This window comes from Spea bombifrons, chromosome 1 (genome assembly GCF_027358695.1).
Source record: "Spea bombifrons isolate aSpeBom1 chromosome 1, aSpeBom1.2.pri, whole genome shotgun sequence".
Classification (NCBI taxonomy): domain Eukaryota; kingdom Metazoa; phylum Chordata; class Amphibia; order Anura; family Pelobatidae; genus Spea; species Spea bombifrons.
In genome coordinates, this window is record NC_071087.1 from 149,578,498 (window position 1) to 149,590,916 (window position 12,419).

Genomic DNA, 12,419 nt, shown 5'->3' on the forward strand with positions numbered 1-12,419 from the left:
ACCATAGGACTTGGTGGTTAGGATTGGAGGTTTAGCACTAATATTGAAGGACAAATGGATGAATTAAGGTTACTGAGAGAGGTGTAGCATGGTACTGAAAGCTAAGCCCTGTGATACAATTCTGAAGTTAAAATGGAACTTGAGAAGAAGCCTTTCAAAGACTAATCAGGTGGATTTTACTCAAATCAAGAGAGGAGAGCATCCATATAACAAAAGTAAGAAATATTTTTCAGAAAGCATGGCCATCAGCATTAAAAGCACCGGGGAGATGAAGGATAGGCTAAGTAGTATGATACTTTAATTTGAGATGTTCAGTTTTTCCAGCGTTTTAATATGGGATTGAAAAGCTCAGAAAGGAGAAGGTACGTGATGAGGGCGAGTACGATGGTTGCAGATGGGGGAAGCCAGAAAATTATTTTGTTTACCATGCCAATTTCCAAAACCATTGCTAATTATTTGGCTAGTACAGCATATACATCGAAACAAAGCAGACATTGCTGCTCACTAATGTTTAGAATGTTAAAGAACATTCCACTGGCTCCTTCCAACATGATGTATGCGGTGTCATTTGGGTGCATTTCCTTCTTGACGGACAACTCGATTATATCATCGGCAAGAAAAAAAAAATGTACATTTGTATAATTGAGTAAAAGTTCTGTCCTTTAAGCTTAATCTATTTCTTTCAGGTATTTCTAACTATGTTCTTTTTCAGCCTTTCTAAGTATGTTATTATAAACATCCATTAATTTTATCATACGTGGACATATAAATGCCAACCTTTACATTAGTTATGAATGGTAAACATATTCTGTAATAAGTTCATTAACGTTAGTGGACATTAATCAAATTTTTTGCAGCCTTATTTATTTTCATGGTGGTACTTTAAACAGGATACATTTGACACAGTCTAGATTGGTGGCTATGATCTCATTCTTCAAGGGGGCAGATAATTCTGTTTATGAAAGATTTTTGTGTAGGTGGCTTGTAACCCTGTCTGGGGCCCATAAAAATTCATTTGGATATCAGTTTTCTGGAATAAAATATCCTTTTTGTGTACTTTATGAAGCATTATTCAGAAGAGCAGTAAAAATCACTGGCATTTTAAGGTATAGGACCCAGTGTACGCTAAAATGTGGCACTTCATATGTTTGGTTCCATAAAAGAATGGTATATGCTTTTTAGTTTAACTGTTTGTAAATGGTAATTAATGGTCTGAGGCTGGTCTGCTCTTGTGATCTTTTGGGTAGCAGAAAGACCTGTGTCTTCACTTTCACAAATTTCTTACGCTTCTCTGTGTGTATGATGATGTCACCGTGTCTGGTCCGGCAGAGATGTGTTCTCCAGTAGACAAGATCAGCCTCTCAGTGTTGCAGCTACTTAAGGAGCTCAGAAAATGGTGGAGTATACCATTGATAATGTCCAAGGGTCATCCCCCCCCATTGCCCCTCCAGGCTCTTTCCTTAGATAAGAGAAAGCAAAGTGTTCCTGGAGTAAAGGTTGACAATGCTGTATTTATCTTCCAATGAGGGAAAAAATATTCTGGGCAAGATTTTTAAGAAACTTCCAGCTACATAACTCAAGTGTTCCATTTGTCATCTATATTAATACTTTGTTTTATTTCTCTAATTTTGGTGTGCTGTCTACTTCTTTCAAAAGAATGGGACAAATACTTTCCCCCCCAGATAATTTGAATCCAAATGAACTAAATACCATGTCCTGCATATCTTTTATACCATTTGGCTTGTGTTGGCATTACTGTATCTTATAAAGCTGCTTCTCTTAACACATACTACTTTATTTTTATAAAGGAGCAACTAACATAAGGAAATACTGGAGTCGCTACTACCAGGGATCGCAAGGAGTAATATTTGTTCTCGACAGTGCCTCGTCGGAAGAAGACTTAGAAACTGCCAGGAATGAGCTACATTCTGCCCTCCAACACCCTCAATTATGCACTTTGCCATTTTTAATACTGGCCAACCACCAAGACAAGCCTGCAGCTCGCTCACTACAAGAGGTATTTTGTACCTTCATTTTCTCTGTTTTCTGTGTGACTCGTACGATGCTCGCTCCTCTGCTCTTGTAGATATGATTGGGATGGGAAGACCTACCTTATGTTTTGCATGGTGTTCAAGGAACCAATGGAAGCGGTCACATGGCTTTTGGCTTCACTGACTATGTCTCTCCCCTCCACCATTGTGATCTGGGAGCATGATACATTATGTTGCTTGTGGAATAGTGACAGTAAAAAGCTGCAGTTTTATTGTTGACCAGTAAAATGTTTTCCTTTTCTTTTACCAACCCTTCGTCTCAACCTTGATCCTTAATAATACCCGGAAAATATATAAAATAGAATGCATTTTCTAACCCATTTATTTTACTAATTATATATGATTAGTTTGATGTTAGGTGAAATTAGGGGGTAGTGTAGTCGATTATATTATATATGGATGTAATATACTTTCCTTGTTTAGTATCACTTCTTTGGATAACTTACTCTTGCTGATCTAACCACCTAAGTTGATGCTACCCAGAATATAGCAGTCAGCCCAGGCTCATGCAAAAGTGGTGCTTGGCAACCCACTGGCCTGCATGAAATTGAAAAAAAATTGACATTGGCCCTAATGATTGGTAAAAATAAAGAAAAACACCATACATTTGTATCGGAGAATAAACCTCATATTATCAAGCCCTTTTGTTCTTTATATCATAACAGGGTTAGATATGCTGACCTGCTCAGATCTCTTAATTCTAACCACTAGTGGTGACCTACATAGCCCAGAACAGAATGCCCGGGTTCTTCCATTCACATAATAGCTCCTCAGAGTTCAAGGTATGGGGCAAAACTCTACAGTCTGTGCGAGAGCATTACATGATATATGCTGTCCTTTAGAATATTTGAGAGGCAAGTCCCATGAATGCTCCTGGCTGCCCAGACTCAACTGGCACAAAGGGTCAGCATAATATTGGACCTCCTCTTATCCTTTTGACATACAGGCTTCCACCGCTGGCAAGGTAAACTACATGAGGCCAGAGCTATTTTAATTTTTATATTTGCCGCCCTAGTGATTGGTGTATCTTAAGCAAAAGCACAGCATAAGTGACTTGTGCCCTTAAGTTTTTTTTGTTTGTTTGTTTGCTTTTTAAAGCATGTTGTTTTGGGATGAGGAAAGACCACTGCCCTTCTTGACCGGTTCTGCAAGATTCTACATCAACCAACCATCATCGGCTTTTTAGCCTACTTCACTTTGCAAGACAAGATCAATTTAATTAATGTTTAGATTCAACAGGTCTGGAGGTAAATGTGTGTAGGTGTGTCTAGTGGGACTGAACCAAATTTTCAATAGGGTAGAGTGTAGTGTGTACAATATTTCTGTAGCATCACTCAGTACAGAGCTCCAAACTTCCTCTGGAAGCAACATCAGCACAAATGCTGTGCATCGGGAGCTTCACAAAATGCGTTTCTATGGCTGAGCAGCTGCACATAAGCCAAAGATAATCATGCACAATGCCAAGCATCGGCTGGAGTGGTGTAAAGCAACTCGACTTTGGAGCAATTGAAAAGTGTTCTCTGGGGTGATGAGTCCCTTAACTTTCTGGAAATCTGATGGACAAATCTGAGTTTGGCAGATGTCAGAGGAACTCTAACTAATGACTACCGTAAAGTTTGCAAGAGGGATAATGGTCTGGGCCTGTTTTTTCATGGTTTTGGACCGTTATTTCTGGTAACGGATAATGTTAATGCTACAGCATATAAAGACATTGTAGGCAATTGTATGCTTACGCTTTAGTGGCACCGGTTTGAGGAAGGCCCTTTCCTATTCCAGCATGACTGTGCCCCTGTGCAAAAGGTAAGGTTCATAAAGACATGGTTTGTGTAAGGAAATTCCAGTGGCCTGCAGAGAGCCCTGACCTTAACCCCTATTAACACCTTTGGGATGAATGAGAATGTTGGTTGCGAGCCAGGCCTTCTCGACCAACATCAGTGCCTGGCTTCACATATGGCCTTTTTGCTGAATGGGCACAAATTTGCACACACCAAAATCTTGTGGAAATCCTTCCCAGAAGAGAGGAGGCTGTTATATCCACAAAGGTGGGGCCTAACTCCATATCAAAGTCCATGGTTTTGGAATCGGATGTCCAACAAGCACGCATGGGTGTGATGGTCAGGTGTCCGCAACACAACGCATTGTATTAGCATATTAAAGATTTACAAATCTAGACCCGAAGAATGGTTATGACTCTTATGTGACATTAAACAGCTGTAAATGTCATTGAGTAGAACATCTGCATCATGCAGAAGCAACATGGCAGCTCCTGTATACATAAAATAGACGACAATTTTTGATATTTGTGTGCACAGTATAAATTAGGACTTGGATGATCTAAACACTGCACCAGATTTGTTTCCATCCCTTAATGACAATTGACGTGCCTGGGACGTAATGCGGTTAAACAGGTTTCTTTTCCCAAATGGTGTTGCTGTAATGGCTCGATAGTGAGGCATTCAGCAACACCGAAAACTGCTGCAGAGGCCCTCTCTGATCGTTTCCGTAGTGAAAACATGCGCCGTATTAAATATGGCAATGGCTGCCTGCATTAAAAGATCTTAAATTGACCTCCTAAGCTCAAATCACGTTGCTGAAATGCCTATAGCAAGGCATTCAGCAACCCCGAAAACCCACCCCAGGACGCACTGTAACCGCTCTGGAGAGTAGCCACAAGCGCCATAGCTAGAGATGTTGCGTCATGCATGATGATGGTGACACCCCTTAAAAAAAATAAATTAAAAAAAAGTGAGTCTGGAGAGACTCTCGAACTCTGAGCTTCCCCTGTAAGTTGAATACAGGTGCTGCATTCATCCGTGCAGGTCAGTGCAACCACAATGCGATTTGTAAAATAAAAAATAGTACAAATTTTCATAAACATTTAAGAATAATTCTCCAGTGATGGCCACCATCAGGAGAGCAATCCAGTTTAAATTGTAAAAATACATTTTATATATATATATATATGTGTGTGTGTGTGTGTGTGTGTGTGTGTGTGTGTATATATATATATATATATATATATATATATATATATATATATATATATATATATATATATGTATATGTATGTATATGTAAGAGAGATGTATATAAAATGTTTTTTTTGTTTTTTTTTTGATTAGCAAGTCTTAAAATATGCTCGCTTTATCTTCACATAAGAGTTAAAATATTGGCATGTGAAATACCTGTGGGGTGTCTAGTTTACAAAAATGTAAATGTATGATTTCGTGGAGGTAATTTGAACTGACTGGCTACAAAGATGTCACAAATAGGACATGGGGCAGAATGACCAGATATGAAAAAAATGGTATTGAAATGGCAATATGCTACTTGTACTTATTGCCTTTATAACTTGCAAAGAAACATAACACTTAGGACAAATTAGATTCTAGTTGGATGTTTTTGTCATTGGCTTTTGTAGATGAGTAAAATATATTTTTCAAATAAGTTAGGATTTTTTTGTTTTTCTTTACATTTTTCACCATAATTTATTCATATTTATAGTAAAATAAGTATGATCAAAAAATGGTATCTAAAGAGAGCCTTTCTTGTCCTGGAAAACAAAAATATATCATTTGTGTGGGTACTCTAAATGTGAGAAAAGAAAATTACAGCTAAACGGCAAAACCACAGCCATTGTTCTGAAAGGTACAAAAAATTAAAAGAACAGCTCTGTCCTTGAGGATTTAAATAAATATGAAATGTGGGTTTAGTGTGTAGTGCACTTAATCATTAAAGCACCACTATGGAGTAAGATTTCAGTGCTGCAAATCTTTGCAGGGTCGACGTTTATTAAGGAGTTATTTCTGATAAAAACAACATGCTTGAATGTGTGTAGCACATACGGAAAGGAGCGCATTATTGCATATTTAATTGTCTTTCAAATGCCAAATTACTGTGCACACTAAAATGCATTAATGTTTTATTTCACGTGTGTCTTAAGATCTGCTTAAGTATGCTATGTTTTCCTTGTCACATCATTCCTCATTGACATACACGTCCCTCCAACTGATTTAGAGTTTGTTATTTTTACGCGTTATACATACTTCCGACATAGCGGTGTTTCAGCTTGTCCAGTGTCTATAAGTGCATTTCTGTCCGTGCTAAGTGTGGCCTGTTATAATGGTTTGCTAATAATGTGCTGGGAAGTCAGCTGACAGAAGGAAAGAAACTTTTCTGTGTGGTTCTTTAGCAGGAAACGCGGTGAACTTGGTGGTAAACCTTTCACTGAGTGATGAGGAGAAGCTTAAATAAGAATGAATGACTTTGCTTCCTGCCCTTCATCTGTTTGACATTATTCCATCATTAATGTTGCTAATTGCATACTTTCTGCGATCTTTAAAATATAGAAGTTTTTCCATTAAATTTTCAACTCTTAGACTTTGATGCAGGCTTCATATGGTGTTAATATTATTTAATATAAAATATTAATTGAAAATGCCAAATGCAAAGACGGCACAGGGCTCGTTAAATTCTACATGTTTTCACGTCATCAATCCTCGGCAATAGTGAAAATGGGTCTACTAATAATGGGACTGATAATTTTTAGTCTACTTTTCTATTGCACAAGTAGAATGGTACCAATGTATTTTTTTGGGGGGGGGGGGTCATCATCATTCTAGTTCTTAAGGCGAGATGCTCAATTCTCTTTCAGATTTCAACATTTTCATTTGATTACATATAAGAATACAGACCACTTATATATTTCCGTCGGCACCAGAGGCTTATTTGCGTTCTTGTGGATGAAACAAAATTTTTACTTATTTATACTATTTGGAAAATGAGAGCCGTATAACAATCCTTAAGTGGGAACGTTTTCTCACCAAGACCCTACGACTCTCTCTTAAGAAGCTGATTAGTAGCCAGAGATGCTTTGAGCAGATGTTTGGCTTATTCACCTTTTTGGGAAAAATATTGGCTAATATCTTCAAATGTATTAAATTTCTCCTTCATTGGAAGAAGTTCAATACATTTTTTTTCTACTAGAATTAAATTTACAAATTTACAAACCTGGCAGGTTGTAAGATCATAATTGTGTATCAGGATTACAGACGCATTGTATATGAATTAGTGAGTGCAGAGATTTTTTTTTCTTTTAAGGAATATATATAATTCTAAGAATTTTAATTTTTTTTATACATAAAGAAAAATGGTGCCTTGTATCGGTTACCAGCAGTTTTCCGATGTATTTTAATTTTGTGGGTCCATGTGAATAGATGAAGGCCTTTCTTTAGCCATCCGCAGCTGAAAGGTGCCCATAAGCCTTTTAATGTGGAAGTATTTAAAACAATACATTTTAAATGGAAAATACCAAAATGTTCCATTGATTGTAGTGTAATTTGATTCATGTGTTAGCTGATTAGAGGTATGGGCCCATGTGAATATTTCTGTTTATCACGGAATAACCCTGTTCAATAGTTGGTGTTTAAACCAAATACACATAGTATAAGCTATAGTATTCTAAAATATATTGCATTTTACACAAAAATCTACTTTTCCCTTGCGACATAAGCTGTCACCCAATAAATCTTTACTATAAATCAAAGGAGAATTTCAAACATTGTAAACTCTTTTGGCTGTATAATGTAGCCCTATACTTTTATGTGGTACATAGGGTAGCATACATTCCTATTGTATGAGTAGTTGGACAACTCCCTTTAGTGTCTGAAAACTATTGTATTCTCCCGCCGCGCTTTGTATTGTATTTTTTTTTATGTGTGTTGATTATAAGTTGTGAGGTTGGTATAAAGCATTTTGTACATTAGAAACATTTCAAATGTACAAGAACTGATAGAAAGTGTGAAGTCCCCTTGCGTTTCCCAGTAATCTAAAATATCTCTCTAGGTCATGCCATTGTTCCTAAATGATGTACAAATGCACGCTGATCAGGGTAGAAATCGATCTTTCCACTAAGGACTGTGTTATGAGTTCTACATCTTTAACATCCATAATATTGTGTATAGTAAAGGCTCAAAATAATAGATTTAGTGAAATTGTGTCAATAAAACAAATTTTTTTTTTCTAGCTATAACCCTAAAGCAGAGGTGCCCATCTTGTGTGGTCTAAATTGGGCACGTACTGTTATCCAGAACAATCGTAGGTAGCATTGAGATTAGAGCTGAAACAACGAATCGATAAAATCGATAATAATCGATAACGGAAATCATCGATAACGATTTCCGTTATCGATTAATCGAGTGATCAATTCGTTGTTGCTAGGCTCCTTTTACTTACCTCCGCCAGCGTTCCCCGCTTCTGCTCCACGCTCTGCAGTCTCCGCCTTCTTCAAGCTACGTGACGACGGATGTGACGCGCGTCTACTTGGAAGTAGTTGGAAGTGGAACAAGTTCGTAGCGGAGGTAAGTACTCTTTGTCTATTGTCTGTGCGAATGTTTATGTGCGAGACTGGGTGCGCGGCAGAGTGCGTGTGTGCGTGTGTGTGCGTGTGCGTGTGTGCGTGTGTGCGTGTGTGCGCGCGGCAGAGTGTGTGTGTGGGTGCGCGGCAGAGTGAGTGGGGGGGTGCGCTGCACAGTGAGTGGGGGGGTGCGCTGCACAGTGGGGGGGGGTGCGCTGCACAGTGGGGGGGGGTGCGCTGCACAGTGGGGGGGGTGCGCTGCACAGTGGGGGGTCCGCGGCACAGGGGGTGGGGGGTCCGCGGCACAGGGGGTGGGGGGGCAGGGGATGCAGGGCAGGATGTGAGTGCAGGGCAGAGTGGGGCCAGGAGACTGGATGCAGGTCAGAGTGGGGGTGGGAGGGCAGGGTGGCAGACTGGGTGCAGAGCAGAGTGGGGGTTGGGATGCAGGGCAGGGTGTGAGACTGGGTGCAGAGTAGAGTGGGGGTGGGGGGGCAGGGCAGGGTGTGAGACTGGGTGCAGGGCAGGCTGTGAGACTGGGTGCAGGGCAGGGTGTGAGACTGGGTGCAGGGCAGGCTGTGAGACTGGGTGCAGGGCAGGCTGTGAGACTGGGTGCAGGGCAGGGCAGGGTGTGAGACTGGGTGCAGGGCAGGGTGTGAGACTGGGTGCAGGGCAGAGTGGGGATGCAGGGCAGGCTGTGAGACTGGGTGCAGGGCAGGCTGTGAGACTGGGTGCAGGGCAGGCTGTGAGACTGGGTGCAGGGCAGGGCAGGGTGTGAGACTGGGTGCAGGGCAGGGTGTGAGACTGGGTGCAGGGCAGAGTGGGGATGCAGGGCAGGCTGTGAGACTGGGTGCAGGGCAGGCTGTGAGACTGGGTGCAGGGCAGAGTGGGGGTGGGGATGCAGGGCAGAGTGAGGGTGGGGGCACAGTGCAAAGGGGTGGGGGCACAGTGCAAAATTCTTTTAAATAAACAAAAAATTTGCATATTGTTTTTTTTATCCGATTAATCGATTAATCGAAAAAATAATCGGCCGATTAATCGATTACTAAAATAATCGTTAGTTGCAGCCCTAATTGAGATAGAAACTGCACATTTTGTTCTTTTGTTTTGATCTGTTGTAACATAGAATAAAATCCTTTATTTTTTTTGGGGGGGGGTCCTTTTGAAATGCAAGAGGAATATTACAACACAACAAGTCTACATCTTAACACATTCATTGTGACAAGTTTATTTTTCATCACCCAAGTCCCTTTTTTTTTAGTCCAGTGCAATTATGAAGACTAATGAAGCTTTATTTCCATACTTGATCTATTGGGGTAAACAAATGCTGCATCATTTTCCCATGTCAGAATTTACCCTCTGGACTTAGTTATTAAACTGAAAACACTTCACGTGGATACCAACTGAACCACTATATGGTTTCCTTTTCCATTTCTTCTAATTGGATTGGAACTTTATTATGAGACATTTTCCAAAGGATCTGTTCTCTTCGGGGTGATACATGGTAACAGTGATTTAGGTTAGGATACACAAGTCCATCAGGTTAAATCCTGTTGTTGATCCAAAAGATGACAAAACAAATATATGCGAGTTTCCTTTTTTTCGGTTCCCCCCCATGACATTAAACTAGCATTTTTCCTCCGTTTTTAAAGAAGTGTGGCTGGGTTAGTGATAATAGTTCTTAAAGTTGGTTAATTCGTTGATCCAACATTTAGATATCTAAAGCTTTTACATTTTTTTTCTTCCCTTTTAGTGCATTTAATGTAATTTTTACAGGCAGTTCCTACATTTTATCCAGTATCAATTTAAATAAGCAATATTTATTCTATATATATGTATTACATACCTCCATCTTAACTTTGTAATTCTGGTACTTATTAATTTTACAATTTCCCATTAGGGAAAGCTGCAAATCTAAAGCCCTAATTGATATTTGTGGCAAAAGGTGCCTTGAGAAGCTTAACTTGTGTGCTAATATTCTCCCTTTGTTATAGATAAAAGAATATCTCAAACAATTGTGCTAGCTCATTTTTAAGGTGAATTTAGTTGTGCTGAAAGCTAAAGGGGTGACATTTCCACTTATAGAGCTGATCTGATTGTATATTTTTGGTGCCTCCAAAGCTAGTTTTGTATTGAATTTTCTACAATACAGCGAGCAAACACTTTACAAATGACCACTGCTTTGCTGTTCTTAAACTGTTGTGAAAAGCAGAACTCCTATTAATGGTGGTGTTTGGGATGCCCGTCTTCAAATTAGTCTCCCTGCAGCCTCATACCCTTTAACCTTTGTCCTCTGGTAGATCTTTTCCTAGGGCACCCTGACTTTGTCATCAAGTTCTAGATCAAATCCTTTTAAGGGGCCACATCCGGACTCTTGGCCTCTGTTTCGACACCCGTGATTATAGTTGGTTGATGAAGATTAATTCCCAGTCTTTTTATCTATTCCCAGTTTGTGGCTGAATCACCGGGTGACCCCAATGCCAGTCATGTCCCTGTTCAGTCGCTTGCTTTGTGTTAAAAGGTCTTTGCCTGTCAGGTCAGCTTTTCAGATTCAGATATGAGATCCCACTCTTTTGTTGGACATCAATGAGTTAAGGATCATTAGGCAATTTTAAAGGAAAGGAAACAGCGGAGGAGTCTGTTTTCTGCCACTGGAAATTGCAACCTATGTTGATATTGGGATTTTTTTTTTCTTTAATAATTTTCTTCTGTCAGGTTCTAAACTCATCATAAAGCTTGGTAACTATATATTTATTAAACTTCTCAGATAAGTACCTTATGTTCATTTGAGCTGTCCAATTTCCTTTAATTTTCCGTATCTATTTACTAAATTGTGTTAAGTCAGTGCTTGCTTTTTAATTCTAACCAGTTTTCAATAAATGGTTATTAAGCATCTTGGTCACTACATAAAGAATACGGGAAAGCACACAGACTGAACTCCTTTTTTTTTCTTTTCTTTTTTTTCTTCATTTGGGTCCTGCTAAGGTTAGCTTTGTTGAGCAGTCTAAAAGTCAACTCAACCATATAAAATTGTTGCAAAGAAGGTAATGGTGAGGGCAGTCTCTGTCCATTATGTCTTCTCAAACGAAATCTGTGTGGTCTTTTGAGCAACCCTTCTAAAGAACAAATGGGTAAGGCATTTTCTGCTTTTGTGTACACAATAAAGTGGTATTAAGATAGAGAGCACCCTAAATTATTGTGTAAATTTATTGTCTGACATGTTGTTGTTCAGCTTCTCCTAGTTCCATCGCCTGTTCCTGCTGACAAAGTAGACGAGATAATTGCCCTTAAGTTGTGTATACAATTGTTTTACCACCGTGTTACTATATAGATAATCCATATCTCTTAAAAACAAGGCAATCATAGGCTGTTATTTTATAAAAGCTCAAATTGTGGGATCGGTTTTTTCACTTTCTATACCTTTTATAGGAAGTCGGTTAATGAAAGGGCAAGGGGTTCTTCTGTCAAGTGGAAGAAATTTCCTAGTCTTCCAATTTGTGAAAAGTGTCTAATTTTTTAAGTTTTTTTTTTTTTTTTTTTTGCTATTCTTCTATTCCTTTGATCATTGATTTGGATGACACTTCTCTCTGCCCCCCCCCTCATTTGACAGAATTTTGAAGTAGAATCCTCCTTTGTAAGGTTCCACTTGACTAACCTGTGATCTGATGAAGGGGAAGACATGGCTTTAGTGACCATTTTCTTGGTTTTAAGGAAGGATGGCTAGACAAGACTGAACAGAGGCTAGGTCATATTGTGGTGGTGGGATGGTGCTTGCTGAAAAAGACTTGTTAGCCTGTATTAGTTTGCCTGATTTACTTTATAGAAGGTCACCAAGGTCTGTAGACTGTGAATTGCCTCCTGGCATTCAGCTAGCCCAATTCTGTAAGCTACGGGCAAACAGACTATCAAGCTGTAATTGACCGTAGTATATACATATAAAATGCAACAGAACAGAGACGTCAAGAATAAAATCTTTATAGTAAACCTCCAGAATAAGAAGGACAGGAATAAAAATC

At 39.3% G+C, this 12,419-nt stretch overlaps 1 protein-coding gene across 2 annotated transcripts in view; it reads left to right on the forward strand.

The window, feature by feature from the left end:
- Positions 1 to 12,419, forward strand: part of ARL15 (ADP ribosylation factor like GTPase 15) — a 115,290-nt gene that overhangs the window by 46,700 nt on the left and 56,171 nt on the right. For both annotated transcript variants that reach the window (XM_053448061.1, XM_053448062.1), the window contains one exon: positions 1,809 to 2,017. In XM_053448061.1, the coding sequence (XP_053304036.1) occupies positions 1,809 to 2,017 (209 nt within the window). The remainder of the gene's footprint in view (positions 1 to 1,808; positions 2,018 to 12,419) is intronic.